Source organism: Copadichromis virginalis, linkage group LG9, assembly GCF_057382275.1.
Source record: "Copadichromis virginalis isolate Kocher_CV1m ecotype Utaka linkage group LG9, C_Virginalis_male_GT1.1, whole genome shotgun sequence".
Taxonomy (NCBI): domain Eukaryota; kingdom Metazoa; phylum Chordata; class Actinopteri; order Cichliformes; family Cichlidae; genus Copadichromis; species Copadichromis virginalis.
In genome coordinates, this window is record NC_140626.1 from 4145261 (window position 1) to 4165370 (window position 20110).

A 20110-nucleotide genomic window follows, 5' to 3' on the forward strand; every position below is an offset into this window, starting at 1 on the left:
CAGTGCCTTAAACGTGCAGTATTATTCTCAGTGGCCATCAGGGGGCGACCACTATGGTTATCGAGTTGTGACGTGTCACCGACAGGTCATCAAGCCGTGTCACAGATTCTCCTCACCTGCCAGTTTGAGGCCCGGTAACAAACATCACTAACCAGTGGGTGATATCACAGTGGGTGGGCCCATTGTGTACACCGTCTATGCCACAGGGTTGTAGTGGCATAGTTGTAGTTATCAGCTAAAACATAAGGGAACAGCGACAGACAAACTCCATTATAAACTAAAAACAGATTAGAAAACTCTTAGATCCTCCTTAAAAACTTCACATTGGGTTATGAATTAAGCCACCTTTAATTACACTTATATTCTACATGATCAACAATTAATTGATGTACTCTCAACCACTTTGGGGCTCCATATTCACACCTTGCCTTCTTTAATCTGTGTCACAAAAACCTCAGGAGAATATTTATCGCTTTAAATCTGCTGTTCTGCTTTTCCACATCAAAATAACTCTAAAGTCCACCTTAAAATATTCAGAAATCAAAACTGTAGATCTTTTCAATTGATTCAGTTGAATCCAGAAAGTGTCAGGTGTCTGTGACAGCGTTGAGTTCAGCCTGTAACTGTCAGAGGCTGGACCCACCCAGTCTGCGCTCTACAAGTCAGTTTCCATGTTACAGCTTCTGCCCACAGCACGAGCGCTTCGTGGGAACGCTGTATGACACTTTGCCATTTAGTAGATCAAATTAAAGGCTAACTTTGGTTGAAAGAAGACGAGTTTTGCCTTTCAAACACTCCACTGATAATTGGTCTGGAGCTTCCCGGATCAATGACGATTCCAACAGGCCAAACTATCAAACTGGACCCACCTCAGACCAGTAGTTGCTGTAAATACACCGGCCCAGGTAACGCTGGAGGAGGGGCCCGAGGCAACACTTCTGCTGCTCGACCATGTTTGGGCAACACAGGGTAGCTAAAGTTGGCCAAACGTGAACATGGTTACAGCAGAGAAAAGGATGTTTCCCAACAATGCAAGTGGCCTAAACTTTAATACTAATTAATGCAAAATGTTGGAGGGGGCTTGGATATGAAGTAAACTGAGCACGTTTGCCTTTCTGACACGACGAGCCAGCACGTCTCAGTTTGATGCACACTCCGAGCATGGACGCTAAAAGGAAACAGCTACTAAGGTTTAAGAGAAAAATAAATAAATCAGAGCAACATGTTGAGGACCAAACGTGCTGCCTGGAACAGAACTGGTCTGACTCATTACCTGGAATCTCAGTTTTATTTCTACAGTATGTCGCTTCAACTTTTTCCACTGTTAGCCATCAAAATTGGTTCTACACCTGAAACGACGTTTTACACAAAATGCTGATCAGTTGGCCAATTCATGCAGATTTCAAATGAACACCAATAAAATGTTTACGTGAACGTGTATCCGGTGCACAATGTTGTAGTGGCTCCTGCTTCTCTATAGTGCATCTGACCAAAAAAAAGAACTTTTAAAAAATGGAAAACAATAAGAAAATTAAATTACAAAGCAGCAGCAATTACCCTTCAACTAAAAACACACCAAGTGGCAAAAATGCGTGAGATCCGTCCACTCTGAATCAGCTTCCTCTTTAAACATACATTCAAAAACCTTACAGCAAAATTGAAAACAAAATCCATCTTTGATTCGTAGTCTTTGAAAACTGCTGTACAATAAAATCGTGAACAGTTAAGAAAAGGCATAAATACGCTCTTACAAAGAAGTGTTTAAGAAGCTCCCAGTCGAGACCGAAGGCTCCGCTTAATGTTAAAACTAAATATCCTCAAAATAGCTTTCACTTCCTAAGAATTAATAAGTTAATCATTTCCGACCCTCAGTGCAAAAATATCAAAAAACAACTGAAAGGGGGTGGGGCTTCGAGTCACATGGACAGTTTGCGTGTGCAATGAGTAATCCCCACGGGATGAAGGTTTCTTCCAGGCACGAGTACTCGGGCTTTGTCCACGGAGCCCTTGGCAGGTCGGTCCTGTTCAGAGGATGCGGTGGCGAACACAGAAGCTTGATCACGCTGCTCACAAACAGCTCCCAGGAAGAGGCTGCCGCCATGGAAACGAGGTCGCAGGAACTTCCTCCATCCTCCTCGTGTTCTTCAGTCAGCGTTGTCAGGGCCGTCTGAGATGTGGGACGGTGCGTACTTTAACCGGAACCCACCTGTGACACACAAACGCACAAACATCAGCTCGCAGTGGTTCATCACAGCACGACTACATGACACCAACAGTGTTCAGTGATGCCGAGCGTGTTTGCTGAAGAACAAACAGAGAAAAGGAAAACGTTACTATTTCACGGCCCGCGCTTCAGGTTTGTGTTATGACTGTGGTTCGACAAACCCACACACACTTATTTTGTGCACTACATTACTCTACCTGTGAGGAAGGACAACTGCAACTGTAAAACCCATCACAGCCCTGAAGTGTGAGCTGGTAATACTGAAGATTATACATTTGTACACAGTAGTGCGATTTATACCAATACAGCGTGAATGTGCAACACACTACAGCAAGCTGTGCGGGCAGTATCGCCTGCATCACCTGCCAAGACTGCAGACGCACTAATGCAGAAGAACACAGCAGCGCTAATGGCCAAACAGGAGGATGGAAGCGTGTCACAGAAAACAAAGTTCAATGCTTTCACTCCACAACAGCATCACTGCAGCGCACGAGCATGTCAAACACCGGCACCCTGGAGCTGTAACTCTGAATGGGTCCATGTTGATCCCTTTCATTTATTTTGATGGTCCTGTCGAGTAACGGTAAAAATACATTTGATCATTTTTAAATTCATGCGTTTCCTGAGTCATTAATTTTCCGTGGGAAGACACAACGGGGCGATATTCATAAGTGGGCAGAGAACGCGAGGTTTACCCACAGGAAGTGGAGGTTAGTCGACTACCAAAATAATCTTTAGTTGCAGCCCTAGGTGCCATCAGCCTGTCCTAACCAAACTGTTTCTGTGGAAACGTCAAGCAAAAGTGCAGATAAACAAAAACCCTACACTGCCTCGTTTGTGTTCAAAGTACCTTCAGAAAACCTGACCTTTGATCTTGAGGTCAAGGTCACTGAGATTTGAACTTGGACCCACAGTATCAGTGAGAAATCCCACACCGCCTCATTCTCGTACACAAACTTTGGCCTTTTATGGCTGATAACTGTACTTGTTTGTATTCAGCTATTACTTTGATTTTAACGTAGGAGGTGACACTGCGGTGTTGCACACATGCTGCATCTCACTACAATAATGTGAGCGACGCAGATTCTTCTGCCATATCTGAAAGCGCATGTTGTGAACCATGCACAGCTGAGTAAAGACAGCTACAAATATACTTCATGTGGAGGATCAGCGCTGCCTTCTAGTCTTTGCTGAGTGTTGGGTGTCGCTGTTACCTTGTTGTGTGGAGTCAATGGAGGGCTGGTTGCATTCGTGAGCAAAGTGGCCGCTCACACCGCAGTTATAACAGGACACGTTCCCGTTCTTCTTATTGACGCCACCTCCCCCCAACAGAGAGGGAGGCAGCATCCCCAGGGGAGGGTACACATGCTGGTAGACATGGTGGCAGAACGAAGTGTTTGGAGCCATCGGCTGCTGGAGGCTGTAGCTGGCGGCTACCACTGCTGTAGCCTGCGTGGCCAGCATGTGCGATGGTACCTCTGCATGACTTTGGGTGTGAGTGTTAAGGTAAGGGGATGGATGTGCTGGAGCAGCACTGGGGAAGTAAGGGGGCATGGAGGTGGGTCCGTTGGCCTGGTGAGGAGGGTGAGCCTGGGTGAGGTAGCTGCTATTGCACAGGCTTGTGATCTGGAAGAGCGGTGGAGGAACACTGAACATCTGGTGCGCTGCTGCCATCTGGTGGCCAGGGAAGAATAAAGGCGTCTGACCCGAGGCGACGCTCACACTGCTGCTTCGGCTGCCGCAGTTATTGTGACAGCCACACGTCCCGCAGCCCATTGGCAGCTGCTGCGGTGCTGCTGGCTGCTGGAGAGTGAGAGGGCTACCAGGAGCGACCGGGGTGCTTCCAGTGGAAGCACTGCTGTTACTGTAGGATGTAGAGTCGCTGTGTGCCGTGCTGTGTGTAAGTGCTGGGCTAGAGCTCGGGGCAGGTCCAGGGGTGTGTGTGGGCACAGCTGGTGGAACAGCAGCTTGTACTTGTCCAGGGGCCACGGGTGCCCCCAGAGATGGCATTGGGACGGGGGGCAGGGCGTAGGGAGAAGGCAGGGCAGACGGTAAGCCTGGGCGCTTGCTTTGCGATGTCTCCACATGTGGTAGAGAAGAGGCCAGGCCCGGGCTGATGTTGGCTGGGTCTTGGCAGGTTAGTATTGGAGAAGACATGACGCTGACGGGTCTGATTGGACCCTGGTGTGAAACCTGCGGTGCAGCAGGTGAAGATCCACTCCCCGGCGCTCCGTCAGTGCCGCCCTGGCTGTGAGACAAAGCCGTTTTGAAGCCCTGGATCAAGGGCTGCATGGCAGAAGTTCCTGCAGGATGCAGTCCAGTAGGTGGAATCCCAAAGGTTTGGACAACATCCCTCTTCTCCGGGTCGTCCACAATTCCAGAGACGGCTGGAGGCAGTGTGGGCATCGGAATCATTAGCGGCCCTGGTGAGGGCTTTCCCTCTGGAACCATGCTCTGGCCAGGAAGTGAACCCAATGGGAGCCCAGCATCCGCAGCTCCGTTGGGGAGTATGTAGCTCACATTATGCATGAAGGAAATATGGGGGAAGTCTGCTCTCCCCTCCAGGCTGCTAAAGGAGGCCTCCGCCAGCACAGCAGAGTCAGTCTGGCCGGTGAAGAACATGTCAGAGCCTGGTCCTTTACAGAGCTCGTCACAGGGGCTATCTGTATCTGACAGAGGACAGCAATGTCATCGCTTATCTTTACAGTGGCTGTATTTAGAAAAAGGGCGTGTGTGATAGTTTTACCTTTGTTGTGTTCATCCTCACTTTCCAGGCTCTCTGGTCCTCGGTGCTGTGGGCTGGATGGGGAGCTGCAGCTTTCTGACGATGAACCGCCATCTGCAACAACAACGTGTGTCAAAGCCAACCAGCGCCCATCTACTGTGTATGCAACAGGAAACAGCACGATTGTTAACGTGTCCTTTACGATACGACAAGATTACTGATGAGTTTATTAAACTGGTGACTGAGACTCTGCTTCAGCTGCAATTCATGAGGAACTCCAGCCTGTAAGAGACGGCGTTATTATTAGTCATTTACTGTCTACGAATACCGTACCATGCAAGCAGCCACTAGGGCCATGTCACATGATAATACAGAAAACTAACTAGGCAACATAAAGGTGTTACATCGCAGTATCATTGCTACAGCAATACCATGTGTTTACATTCCTGGTGCGCACAACAGCGAGACAAGCCTGCACATGCCAGAGAGGGACGGCCTCCGATACAGTGTTGCCAACTCATCAGTAAGGAAAACAGCTATTGGCTGTCCTAAAAGTCGCTAAATGAGGTCATCACCTAATTTGCATAACTGGTCATGCTTATGTTAAAAAAACCAAACCACCCTAAATGCATTTAGAATATATTTAGAACTACAAATGAAATTCTTTTAAAAATTATTGTTTTAATGTCACGATCCCACCTCCTTCATCCAGGCTTGGTACTGGCAAAAGTGACCTGAAACAGGCACTCTGGCAGAGTTACTGTGTGTGTTTACGTCGTTTTAAACCTTCTGATCCACAAAAAGTACTGACTGCGTTACAGTCAGTGCGGGAGCAGCGGCTTCGCTCCTGCGCGATTCATTTGCAGTTTGGGCGCGTAGGGGTCAGCATCTCCTGCTCCGACTGCAGCTGTGGGCGACTGCTACGTGAGAATGACCCGCCGCCTGTGAGCGCTTTGGCACGGGCGGCACGCTGCTTGTTGAGAGGAACAGCGATGCGATACGTGCTTTCACGTCAAAAAGTGGTCATAAGTCCGACTAATAACACCAACAAAAGTCGCTTTTTAGAAAAGAAATAAGGTCGCTAAGTTGGCAACACTGCTCTGATGGACTTGGAGCTGCTTCAAAAGCATTCAACAAAGCACCGTCCTGTTGAAGTACACTGCCTCCTGCTACAGACGCTTACCTTTCCTCGGGGCTGCCACCAAACACCCGTTGGACACAAAGGACTTGCACTTCACCTTCTCCCTGAAAACAGGAGCACACGGGAGACCATGTCATGTTCATGTTAACACAGATGCAGCACACTGTACACTAACGCACAGACTGACAGAGCCAGAGTCTAATGACTGCTCAAACGTGTCACACAGGGTAAACGTGGAGCCTCTTAGCTCGTGAAGCAGACCTACCCTTCTGTGGGCAGCACTCTGCTCTTGGTTTTGGTGGCTGGGTGGCTTCTCTTGTCTGTGTCCTGGTGCTGTAAGAAAGCGAGGAGTCATTAACATGCAGCTCACAGCTCCCCTGGAATGACTCGATTTGCCATTAATCACTTTCAGCTGTTCAGCTAGCAGCGTATTAGGGGATCCCTACCAATTTACACAAATACTACACAGAGCTGGAGCATGAGTCAAAACAACAACAACAAAGAAAGAAAAACGACCCTGTGTAACACCAGTTTACACTGAGAGAAGGATTCTGAGGAGTCAACCCCATCCAGGGCTCTGAAATAAATGGGTTATGAGTGAGATGAAGAATGTGCTTTGTCAGCAGACTGTCCTCCACCTCTCAGTGTTTGAGCGTGTTAGCGAGATAGCACAGAGCACTCCCCTTCACATGGCACGTCCAATCACAGACACAGGGGCAGCTGGGTTAATGCAATCATAGCGGCCTTCAAACCTCTGCAGCCCATAATGATTAACAGTGTTGGTGAAATGGTGCTCACTGTGCTCTGAGCTTTACTCACAGGACTGAACCGAGCTGCTTCTGACAGCGGCTGGTGCAGCGAGGAGCTTACCTGCTGCACAGATTGCAGCACAGCAAGCTACCATTTCTACAACACTCGTGCCAGTGTTAGCAATCATATGGCTGCTGTGTGTCTCAGTGGCACGCTGAAGTACTGCTGAGCACGAGTAAGAACTTCTTTAATCAAAACAGGTTTCTGTATACGCAAGACAAAGAGACTGGCAAATAACCCGACCTGCTCGGCTTCCTGGCTGCTTCGCGGTGCGCAGCTCTTCTTCCTCCTCTCTGCAGGCCCATTGAGCTCTGCGGCGTGTCCTCCCCTGCGAGGGTCCACCTGGGAGCCTTTGGCACCCGACAGACCGCTGAGAGGAACACGTGCTTTTGGTTAATACGTTTACGTGCAGCTTTTTTCTGCTTCACTAACAGTTTTTTCAATTCTGGAGACAAAAACAGCGGTGAAGCAGAGATCATACTCACAGCTGGCATGGACTCTTGGACCCGTGCTTCTTCTTGTGTCCCTGTAGATACGACTCTAGATTTCACAGGGTTTAAACAAGAAAAAGTCAATGATGGAGGCGCTCATCCAACTCATTGTTCATTACAATTCACACATTATTACCCATCAAATGACAAATGTGAGCACAACTAGGGTGAAGCACAGTGCACAGGTTTGATTACATTCTGACAAAGGAGAAGCGATTCATGTGTACTGTTAGCAGTGGCTGTAGGACCAAAGACTCAAATTTCATTTAATACATCATTTTTTTACAGCTGGAAAGAGATAGCCCATCTCTGTGTCTGTAAGGTAAATGGCTTTAAAACTAAAAGTCGTCCAGGACTTTATATAAAGTATGAGCAGGACGAGGCCGTGCTGACTGCTGCCCGTGGCACATGATGGGGCAAATATAGCTGTGAAATATGAGGATTTGAAACAGACTCAGCTTTTCCGACTGACCTCCAAAAATAAACACTAGTAAGACTCGAGCAGCAGGCCTGGTTAGCTGGCCATGCCTTTGTTTTGTCAGTGCCCACAATCACTTCTCAATCAGCGATTTACACACTTCCATGCACTCCTCCCCTCATCATGCTGCACTGCCACCAGTATCATAGAAAAACAACCCGCTCCCCCCAAAAAAAGAAAAACCAGAAAAAAGCGCGGACCTGAAAGCTGCTTCTTCTCACCTTCCTCCTGACTGGAGGCATCGGAGCAGTCTCCCTGGTAGGCTGTGCCCAGCTGACAGTTGCCTGTTCAAAAAACCCCCCAAAAACACAGAAAAGGTGAAAACTAAAGCACAAGTGATGAAAACCACTTTGTTCCATATGTCTGATCACTCAAGACCAAAAACTGCACATCTGTAGCATTTTATTACTTTCATTACATAAATAGAGAAAACGAACTAAACAGGAAGCCAGAGAGGTTCAAAATGTAAAATCAATAAATACAACATTACACAAAACAGTTCTTGTTGCTTTCTCCGGCTATTGTAAGGCTCCATACATGAACCTGAACTGTGACTGCGCTCCCTCACAAAGGACCAGAGGACATTATGCTGGTGGACATGCGTGTTTCAGTGAGAGGAGGTGAGACCACCGACTCTTCTGCAGGATGATGCTGCAGCTTTCATTAACAGCTGACCTTTCAGACAATTGCATGATCTAACATGAATATGAGCATCTTGGCCTTGTACTCACATCTGCTACAAGTAGGTTTAGCAGCGTAACTGGAATCACAGTTGAAGAAGCTGCAGACCTTCCTGGCCTGCCTGAACAGCGGAGGTGCAGACAGGAACCTCTCTCTACAGGTGAGAGCAGAGAGACGGCATGAGTGAAACTGTTCATGAACAAACAAAAACCCTAAACTTAGACTTCAGAATGACACCATTACTCTGAACACAAACTCCTCCTCTGAGAACGTGTTTGGCACGATTATTCATAGAAATAGTCACTAGGACATAAAAACTGCACGCACAGGGTGGAGCTGACAATATTTCCGTTACATTACACGATCATAAAGGCTTGAAGAATTCACAAAAATATCCATGGACTTTCTTCTGCTTATCAATTTCAGATTTGCGGGAGTGCATGGAGAGGCTGGGTACAGTCTGTACCAGGGTTAACACAGTCACACTAATCACTGGGTGCCCCCGTTCTCGTAATGACTGTACCAACCCCCCAGTCCATAAACATTGAACCTGTCATGCACTGTGCAAGTTTTAATGGCCCATAACTGCAGCCAACAGTGAAGCAAAAAGCTTTGCTCCAGCACTAGTTAAGCCTCGCCTTATACAAGATGAGACACAAGACAAAAGTCTGACAGTGGGCCGGACTTTGGATGCAAACAAAAACAGTCCAAGCAGATAGGTTTCAGTTTCCCCACTCGCTCCACAGTCTCACTTCACACTAAATGAAACTGGTGGAGAGGCCACACCCACTGTGTGGGTGTGTTTTATCAGAAATGAAAGGGAAAACAACAACAAAAACCTCTCTGGGTTGACTATCCCTTCAACCAAGAATGAAAACCAGCCCTGTTTAGCACGCCTGACATGTATTACAGGGACCCTTACAAAGCTTTGCAGATAATGGTCAGACCCATTTGACAGAATATCATGTTCAGCTGTGCTTTCTAGGTCAAGGGCCCCCGCTCCTTTCCCCACCCTCCAGTACTGGCATGATGGGGGTGACGGGGGTCCAAACACAGCCCCAAGTCATGTTTTACAGTTTGTCCTGCTGGTTTGTAGCAGCAGCAACAATAACTGACACACAGCACACTGACGGAAACGAAGGTACTTAAAATTCCCACGGAGCTGCTTGTTCACAGCTATTTTAAGCTCAAGCTTTCAAAATAATACAGCGATGCTTAGCTAATTGTTTTGGTTTACATTTTAAACTGGCTGTATTGATATATAAAGAAAAGACAGACGATGCTGTTCGATTTGCAAAATAGTGTCAAACAGGAGGATTACAGTCTGACACTAACATGCCCTTTGTTTCTCAGTCTGCCCTCCTCATCACATTGTGACTACATCTTAATCTCTGGTGACATTTTCCCTCCACACATGCACACACACACCTGAGATAAATAACCGCAGGACACTGAGAATCTCATCCAGCGTTCCTTCACTGACCTGGGGTCATTCCATTCAAGTCTACTGAGCGCCTCAAAATGCCACAAAGCTTCTTGCTTGTTTTCGAAGTAAACTGCGGCACAGTGAGGAGTAGGAATGCATGTCAGATTTTTTTACACACAGGAAATGATGCTGAACAACGTCTTTGGGTAAAGCAAGACAGATGGTGACCTCTTATCCTTGGAGAACTCAGAATAACAGAACAAAATGACCACAGTCGCGACTGCGGCAAGTCCTCGGTCAAAGCTGCAGTCCACAGTGTTTCCACGTGATCAGATATGAGAATGTCAGAAAACGCCAAACAAGATGGAGCCGAAACATTTGAACACAAGCTAGCCACAAAAATGCTCAACAAAAATAGATATTCCTCATCAGAAACTGGCTCATCTAGCCAGAGGTCAAAAGGAGAATTTGTCCCGCAGCTTTTTAAGATTTCAGGTGAACAAGTGGGCTAGATGTAAATTACCTGAGGTTCTTCTCCACCTCCCTGCTCTCATACTGGCCCCCCTGGTTCAAAAGACTCAAGATGCTCTTCTCAAAGGACTCCGTACACTGATCCTTCGGAAGCTGCAGAGAAAAAGAGGGAAGGTGAACAACAGGAGGGATGCACTGAAGCATTGCCTGCACATACAAGTTTTCATTATGTGTCTTCAAGACCTCGACTTCCTTTTTGTGCTAAATAACCAGCTTTGGGTTCAATGGCGTGGACTGAAGCTGTATTACCATAATGTATATACGATGGTACATCCCGATCACCTGTGCACAGATTAGTTTCGTACAGGACGACGAATAAACTTTAGTGAAACCTCCCACTGTGAAAATGCTTCTTTTTTAAAAACTGGCCAAACATTTGAAATTGGCATCTGGACTCATACAGCTGTTACTGATGGAGGTAAGACCAATCAGAAAGTGGTTCGATTGCCAATGACAACTACTCCACAGTATCCTCAGCAAGGTTCCCCGGATACAACCGTCAGAGCTGGTGTGCAGATGTTACACAAGAAAAACATTTGTGTAAATGCTTGAAGTACAAACTGCTGAGAGTGCTCAGTGTAGAAATAATCAGTAATTACCAGTGTATCAGTCCTATTTACTAATGACACTGCTGTCACTTTGTTCTGCTGATGTGTCTGCTGAAGTTCTGACAGTGAGCCATTTAACTGTGCTGATTAAATGTTACCTACAGCTTCGTCCATTTGCCACAGCGTCTTTGCATCGTTTACAACAAAACAGACCTAGAGACACACTCAGACTGAAACCTCTGTACAATCAGAAAACCGTCTTAATTATATATCTTTAAAACAAATAACAGTTCAACAAATAAAGGAATATAACAACACTCAAAGTTCTTTACATATACTTCTGCAGCTCTTCTGCTTTAATATTACTGCTGTGATTACCTTCAGGAGGAAGTTCTCCAGCTCAAAATGGGTTTTGGTCACTTTGCTGAAAGAGGAGTCGGACCACTTCACCTGAAACAGCAGCAGGACACTCCATCACTGCAAAGCCACAAGTGCCAAAAACACCACACAGAAGGACTGCACTAGAAGTTTACCGCACAGTAACGGCGTGAAGACACCCAAGCAGGGCAACGATACTGAATAAAAAGCAACCTGTGAGCATAAGTGGAAAAAACAAACAAACCATTCAAATAATACAAGAAAAAACAAAACTTGTGTTAAAAGGAAGATTGGCTTACTCTCCTGACATCTTTTCTAATCTCAGGAGTTGCTCATGTCAAAAAGATAGAATAGAATTCAAAGTTAAAGTTCTGTTTATGAGTGAGTGCACTACAAAGATACGTCAGAGTGTCTGTGTCTTATGCATCAGCAGCTCCTTCCAGTCCAAACAGAGCTGCTGGCTTTACTGTCAAAGCTTAGAAAAGCCAACAGGACAGTTGGGCTCTTCTCCAATTGTTTAATGATTTCTCTGCACACAAGCAACAATCAGGTTACTTTGTTCTATAAAGATCTAAACAGACTTCTCAAGGGATAAAGTCACCAGCTGTGACACTGACACGCACCACTGAAAACGGGATTTTTCTGAGCGCAACGGCCAAGTAGGTCAAACAAAGTAAAGAAAATACAGGAAACTATCTGGGCGTTATAATAGGCACATAACTGTGTGTGTGACAATAGGGGCACGTGTAAAAGCTGCATTTTTCTTGCATGATCAAGTTCACAGCTGCAGGTGTTGGTGGCAGAGCAGAAAGCAAGTTTCTGTACGTGGTACTGAGCAGGTATACGAACAAAAAAGGAACAGACAAAGTTTCTACAAGAAGGAGGAGCCTTAACTTTCTGTCACTATCACATGTGGTGAATATAAGGGCAAACAAACTTGTTCAGACCCGCCTGAGAAGCAGCAAGTTAGCAAAACAACCAGTGACCCTTTGCCTGTATACACGTGTATTTGGAAAAGCCAACGACAGGAAAAAGACAATTTATTGCAATAACAGACTTCTTATTTTGAACTGTCAATCATGCAAAGCTACTCAAAGGTTAACAGTAAAAATTCAGATTTGTAACTTAACATCACAGCTCATCTTTGACTTGACCTGATCTGAAGCAGTGCCCGAGAGTGCGTGTGCGGTTACCTACCTCAAAATTGTATTCCTTGTCCGTTCTCTTCCGACAGATGCCCCTAAGCACAATTCCCTCGATATGCACAGCTGCACAAACACAGAGGACACACTAATGATATCGTTTTTCCATAAAAACAGCAACATAGCTAATACCGTCTTCAGACACAGTAGTACAGGTCTACTGAAAGCCTGTTGAATTATTTAAGCCCATACAATATCAGGGTCACTTCAGCACCTGCCATGAATACATCAGCAAGTAGAGAAAAATGTGCATTGGCTTCTCTGCGGCTGTACAAAGTGCCAACATAACAAAAACCATTAGTGCCTTAGAAATGATTACAGCAAAGAAAAAGAGCTACTCGTGAAACTGACTCAGGGCACAAATCAAAGCTGCCACGATCTCAGTTGCACCTGCAGCACATAATTGCCATCGTGTTCAGTATGTGCACCCTTTCTATTCACCTTCTCTCTGTGTTGCCCTGCGGCTGGACCGTCGGCTCTGGCAAGGTGGATGGGAGGCTGGACACTCTCCTAGCCCAAGCCCTTGAGAGGCCAGGTAATCTCCCTTCTGGCCCATCAGCTCCTGGAAAACAAACACTCAAAGTTGGAAACATAATAATTCACTGCACGCTGAGCTCTACTTAGAAAGTACTGCATTTCACAAGTGTCACAGTTACCTATGACATTTCAATTTAAACAACTGTGGGTGCAAATTACTAAGGCAAAGTTCGATCAACACCACCAGTGGTTTGTTTTACTTTTCCCACAATACACAGCTGGAGATCAATGAAGGGAATTGGAATACTATCCCAGGATCTCTGATGGACCGATCCGATATTACGTATCAGTATGTAATCCGATACTGACGTAAATTACTGGATCGGATATCGGAGAGAAATAAAAAATGTAATCCGATCCATTAAATATCAAAAAAGCACCTCACAAAACTTGCGACACGGCGTAACTCGGCTCATAACCGTAGCATGTCGGAGCAGTGTGCTCAGTGATAGAGCAGCTGTGTGTGTTTGTAGCCTCACTACCAAACCAGCATTTCATCGCTGAAGTGATCCCAGAGAAGTAAAGCAAGTGTGTAAGTTCATCTCTGAATGTTTGTAAAGCTTAACAAGCGATATATGGAGCGACTGCCTCTCTCTCTCTCTCTGCTGCTGCTACTTCAATCGTGAAACTGATCAGTGATCAGCTGATCGGCTTTTCTGTCGCGAGTCCGTCTCTCTGGTTTGTTTTTGGCCCACTTTGCACCAGAAAGAGGAAACCAGCGGCTGAACAACAGCAGCACGTTTAAGCTTGATCAGCTGTTGTTAGAATGTATTTAATATTACTTTCTACTCGAGGATCTTTTTCTACAGCTGACGCTGGTAACTGTGCAGGGGCGGATCTAGCAAAGTGTAGCCAGGGGGGCCGATAGGGCATGAACAGGGAAAAGGGGGCACAAAGACATACTTTTCTTTCTTATTCTCATTTAAAATGTCGAGCTTTCAATAAATAATTATCTGAATCTGACACCCAAAGTTTTAATCTGATGTTAAATATATAGAAGTCCATTACTGTATATAGTAACTGTTAAGTCTAATATACTAGTAAGCTATAGTACTTTTTCCTTTGGGAAGATACCATCTGTGCAGTCTGCAGTTCTGTAGAAGAAAGATGTTGAATCTATTTTATTATTCTTGAAAAATTATTTATTTCTGTGCATTTTTCTTTTTTCCACACTGCATCATATTAAAGTTGATTACATCGATTAAGCATCATGAGGTGGAGGGTGGGGGGGAGCTGCTTACTCTTTAAAATACCAGAATAGGGAGGATGGTGCAGGTTTAAGTTTATTAGATTGATCAGTTTTGCTGAACTATGAAATATTTTGGGTGCAGTGTGTTTTTTTACATACAGGTATAACAGAATAGCCTTACTGGGTTTTTTTTTTTTAACGTCAGTATGAACTTATACAAAAAGCAGCAAGATATTAAAAAAATTCACTATATTGGATTCATATCGGTATCGGCAGATATCCAAATTTATGGTATCGGACATAAAAAAGTGGCATCGTGCCATCTCTAATCTCTGAGTACATTTTTCAGCTTTTTCTACGGAGTGTAAGACTAATTGCAGTGACTTTATAATTCACTTCTGACACAAAATGAAATCAACGGCCCAAAGCAAATATTAGTCTGTGATAAATTACAAGCCAACAGGAAACATGAACCCACAGAAATGCTAAGCAAAGAAAGGGAAAAGAGCACATATGCATACATAATACAAATAGTACAGAACAGAGCCAAGCTACAGCATCCGTCTGTGGGTACAAGAAGGCCAAGCAAAGCACAACATTGTGTCAGTCACAAGGGATGAAACAGATTATGTATGCATAACAAAACCCCAGAACCCTCCATTTGTTTCAAACCCTTCACTTTCTCTATGTGTTTGCCCACATTTGACAGTGGCACAGTCCAGAGACTATTCTTTAAAAAGGGCACAAGTGATTTTATTAAGAGCAGTGCATCTTCATCAGGCAGGGTTCTGGCTCACAATGACTTCATCCCGGGACTCGTGGAGCAGAAAGCCTTCGAGTCAGAGATACAGACACGTATGCTGCTACTAGCATAATGTGACTGGGCTGGAAACTAAGTCTCATGACCAAACAACTCACACTTTGTTCTATTAAGTATCTTACATGGGGAATAGCGACTGCTATTTCCTGCTACATATCCCCCACGTGTTAGGCAGCAACATGCAAACTCAGATCCCTTAGAGTGGCTGAGACTCTAAAACGAGTGAGGGGTTTCTCATGAGGCAGAGGGAAGGTCTCACCCTTGAGTGGCTACAGAAGAGCTTTGCATTCCTCACATGACTTCAGGATAGTTAACTGAGGTTTTGTTCATTCCTAAAATAAAGCTGAAACAATAGTTTAATAGATAAAACTATTAAACCGTTTTCTCAATACAGCCGATGTTATTATGCCCTCCTGTACGCTTCAACAGAGCCTGTGGTTTGAACTTTATCCACTTATAACACAAACCTGTGGAACCAGGTTTAATGACTGAAATCAACAGTTTGTACCTAATTGGAATCAAATGAACTAACAACTGCTGTTTGAAGACAAGAGGGACCACCATGTTTACACAGAGCTACAGGACGCTCACATCAAGAAACAGCTAAATACTACAGAAATGATATTAATATTTCAGTTTCAGTCATTGGGGAGCAAAGTGAAGCCTGTTAAACAAAGCAGGCTTACTGAGTTGCTTGGATCCTCTTATAGAACAGAGAAATCACTGAAGTCTTAAACACAGACTGGTGAGGAAAGGTAAGAAAATTCAGAGTGGATGTCACAGTAAACCTGCTTATAAAAAAATAATATTCAGGTAGACAAAATGTCCTGGCTTTGTATGCAACTTTGTGATGCATTTCTATGGTATATCTTTGAATTATATTAACAAATCTGGAAGCAGATTAGACGAAACAAAAAGCAGCCAGTTTAAAGGATTCAGTCATAAATGGTGTTGATAACAGCCCAAGGAGGTATGCTAAAAAAGCTATACATTGATAACTCAATATACTTATTAATGTCACGAAGGAATCACTTAACTTGGCTGGGTTATAATGACACCTTATCCACTTTATAGGAGGTTGTGTTCAGGGGTGAGATTTAAAAATCCAATGAAGAGAAAAAACAACAACATTTTTTGCAATTTTTGTTGCCAATAGATGGAGGAAAAACAGATCAAAGGAGCAGGGGTCACACTGCATCTCTGCTGCTCCCACTGATATGTCAGTGTCTGGTATTGTATACAGTGTCATCAGGTCCCCCAGCAATAATGTGTCAAAAATGTCGTGCTGCTTGCAGGTACATTAACATTACATTGGCAGTGCCAGCAGTGGGAACCTTCTTTCCTTTAGGATTAACATCCACACTGCTCCATGTGCAATGCTTTGGACAAGTGGTTTTACGTGACCTTCCACAGGCATTAGCAGAGAACTACTGAGCAGATAGACCCTCAAATCAGACATGGGGTTTTAGCTTTGTTGAGCACTCCAAGCCCTTTTCACCAGAAAAAGTAACCAAAGATGAAAGCTGAAAAATTTAAAAATGATTTTAAAAAAATACTTCAATGCAGTTTAAGCCTGACATGAGATTTGAACCACACTTCCCCAAGTGAAAGCTTTCTGCATCTTTCTTTTAACGTGCAATTCTTACAGTTAACACTACTCATCTTATCTGGCTGATAAGATTATGAGATACACTTGCAGGGAGTCCATTTCCAACTCGTGCTTTATTTTGTTTGTATATATATTCTAAAGCGTTTTAAAATAAGACACCAAAACATGTTACCAATCCCACCTTTCATAGAAAATCAAGACCACAGCAGCTAAAAGGAGTTTTTTGATGGATGGATATTCAGCTGTGTGGCTGGGTGATTGTTGGGAGATCGGCTCTTTATCAAACACCTGCTACAGCACAGAGGCGCTTGGAAAGCGCTCTGTTTGAGAATTAGTGCTGTCAGAGGAGCGCTTGGCATTGCATCTGAATATAGCTTTAATAAGGGCACCACTTACCCTCCAATAAGCTTGTTATCGACTTACACTGTAAATGGCGGTTAGACAGATGATGGTAACCCATACAGTTAAACAGCAGGCTACAAAACAGCTCCGAGCGTGCGACAGCGTGTAACAGCTGCCCAAACTGTAGCTAGCAGCAGGGTAACCGGCTGGCTTTCATGTTAGTAATAGCATAGTATAATGGCAGCTAATGCTAGCAGAATAATGTTTGCTCTGAGTCTACTCTACCAGTATGTGACATCATTTTCATGTTACGTAGTTTGAAATACATGTATCTAACGTTTTTCCCCACTTTAACCAATTCTGCTGAAGAACACATTTTAAAGTTGGGCGAGTTTAACAAGCTAGCTTAGGATTTAGATGGGCTAAAGTTGGTTTGTTGCTCATTACCGTTGCTTGGACGTTTGATCTACGCTGGCGTTGACGCTTTCCCTCCTCCATAGCAAGCTCTATTTTGTCGAGCAGTTCCCGAACAACTTGGCGTTGGTGGAAGTGGAAGGCTGGGTGCAGGGACGCCATAGTAAAAAGCAGCGCAATCTGCTCCAGAGGTCCTCCGGCTGTGTCGTTTGCAGAGAAGCCGCAGTCTTCTTCTGAATCTCCGTACATACTGTCGGCCTGACACGGCGAGTGAACGTGAGAGTCCCTAAATGGAGGGAGGGGGCAGTCGTAATTTCTGCAGAACAAGGCCGGGTTGACATGGCTGAGTATCCGAAAGAGTATTCCAGCACATTCCCTGCTGTCAGACCCGAGGAGGGACAGGCAGACTAGGAGTTTAGACCTGATCACTGGGTCAACCACGTCCGTTAACACTCCCAAATCGCTCGGACTATTTGCTCGAAACTCAAAGTCCCGTAAAACATGGTAATCTTTTCTAGCGAGATCCTCCAAGTAAGATCCTAAAAAACGGAGCTCCAGGGGTTGGCACATATGCAACAGCCCGCACATGAACTCGATACGCTTAGCAGGGTTTAGGTGCAGGCCGAACCACTCAAAGACGCTCTCCTTGTCCAGTTGTGCTGGATGCACCGGAGGTCTGGGCGAGTCCCCCAGCTTGTCATACGCCACGGAGGGAGATGCCGCCCCGAGAACATGTTGGTGCTTCGGCCGATCCAATGAATCGTTCTTAGCCGTTTGGTTACCTCCTTCCTCGCCCGTTTTCGTCGGTAGCTTCATTTTCAGCATTATCAGTGCTACGAGAGAGCCTTCAAAGTGTAGACGACGGACCAATATACATTACTGACAACCTCACACTGCCTCGTAATACTGAGCGAGAACCGAATATCCGTCGTTTTACCGTGTTATTACTGTTAGCTAAGCATCTGACGCGGCGCCACTACAGAAGCCCTTTTCACGAAGTTACAGTCTTCTTCTACTCTGCATTAACGGCAGTGTGGCAACTACTGTTAGCTCATTGCTGCCACCGCGCGACTGGTGTTGGAGTTACAGTGGCACAATGAAATACTGTACTTGAAAAACTCAAACGTAAAATCAAATTACAGGCCTGTAATTTTACTGTAATAGGCATACTCTAATGCAAAACAGCGTATTCTGCTACTTAATTTGTTCAGTGAGATTTAGTGTAGTGCATGAAACACTAAACTAAATCGAGGGCCAGAAAAAGATGCTTCGTGGGCACAGCCGACATACCCATCACCCATTTTTAAAGTGATCTTCAGCAATAGTTCTCCACTATAGGTCACTGCATGGGCTCAGGAAAACTTCCAGAAATCACTGTCTGTGAACAGTTTGCTGTGCCATCCTCAAATCCATGGTTAAAGCTTTATGATGCACAAAAGAAGCCACACATATGAACATGAAACGCCACTATCTTCTCTGGGTCAAACAAGAACTGAAGCAAAGAGAGAAACTGCTCTGTGGTGAAACGAACCTACATTAGAAATTCTTTTTGTAAAACATGGAGGCTGATGATTCGTTTCTAAATTCCACTTACTGATGAAACTTTATTGAACTTTATTGAAGTGCTGAAAACAAGACTTCATTAAAACACTTCTATTTAAAATATAGGATCACCTCACATTTAAAATTGATCAGCAACCCAAAGGATAAGTATTTATTTTAATTAATCTGTATCTGTCCAAATGTGTTCCAATCCCTATTTTAGGGGCAAAATATGCTAAAAGGTTAATATCTCCTGGACAGTTTTTCCAGTTTAAAGCGAAGATCACGAGCCATCAGTACTGTTCATTGAGGCAAGACCGCCCTCTGGAGGAAACATCTGGAAATTACAAGAGTGGCAGTAACTACCAGCAGCACCTCCCATACAAAAGTGTGACAGCGGTATCCATGTAACTAATGCTGTATGTTGAATCTTGAACTTCAAGCTCATTAATAATGTGTTCGGTATATATATATATACATATTATTTTTTCACTGCTGTGCTCATATGAATACACATAAATAAAGAAAACAAACAAATTATACTACAAAAAATTATGTCAACTACTATAAACAGCCTCCACTTTGCACTTTTCACAATTTTATTGTGAATTTTCAATTAAATCGATTTTCTTTTAGTAATAATGGGCTGAGATTACAGAGAGACAACACATTAGTTTCTCTCAGAAACATGTTAAACATAATTCTACTTTTTTATTGAGCAAAGGTAACCTCAACCTTCCCCGCTCTGCTGTTTGCTGTTACACACAGTTGAGTCTTTTGCTTCAGCTTAATTTTTAAGTACAGTATATGGTTTGATAACACATGTATCCAAATGTTATTGTAGAAAATGATGCTAAAATCCAAGTTTTCCCATGGGTTGGTCTGTGAGGAGCAGACGGAGTGTAACGTGTCATTTCCCTTTGTCAGTGATCGCGACTTTATCGCAGTGATTCAACGTGAGCCGCAGCTGCTTTTTCATCTCTCACTGCAGAGCTTCTGTAACCCTTTAATTGAACTCATCT

The 20110-nt window shown here is 44.5% G+C and overlaps 1 protein-coding gene across 3 annotated transcripts; it reads right to left on the minus strand.

The window, feature by feature from the left end:
* Nucleotides 1-1274: 1274 nt before the first annotated feature.
* zcchc2 (zinc finger, CCHC domain containing 2) lies at nt 1275-18551 on the minus strand. 3 transcript variants are annotated; one of them, XM_085467464.1, is made up of 14 exons: nt 17580-18551; nt 13077-13197; nt 12631-12701; nt 11434-11505; nt 10500-10600; nt 8601-8704; nt 8091-8153; nt 7386-7440; nt 7144-7270; nt 6356-6423; nt 6133-6194; nt 4971-5063; nt 3439-4893; nt 1275-2206 (listed from the first exon to the last, which is right to left on the minus strand). In XM_085467464.1, the coding sequence occupies exons 1-14, from the start codon at nt 18369-18371 to the stop codon at nt 2145-2147; spliced, it is 3246 nt and encodes a 1081-aa protein (XP_085323590.1). In that variant the 5' UTR covers nt 18372-18551; the 3' UTR covers nt 1275-2144. The 3 variants fall into 3 exon arrangements, with proteins under 3 accessions (XP_085323590.1, XP_085323589.1, XP_085323588.1); XM_085467463.1 differs by having other exon boundaries at nt 3439-4887; nt 8070-8153; XM_085467462.1 differs by having other exon boundaries at nt 8070-8153.
* Nucleotides 18552-20110: the final 1559 nt, after the last annotated feature.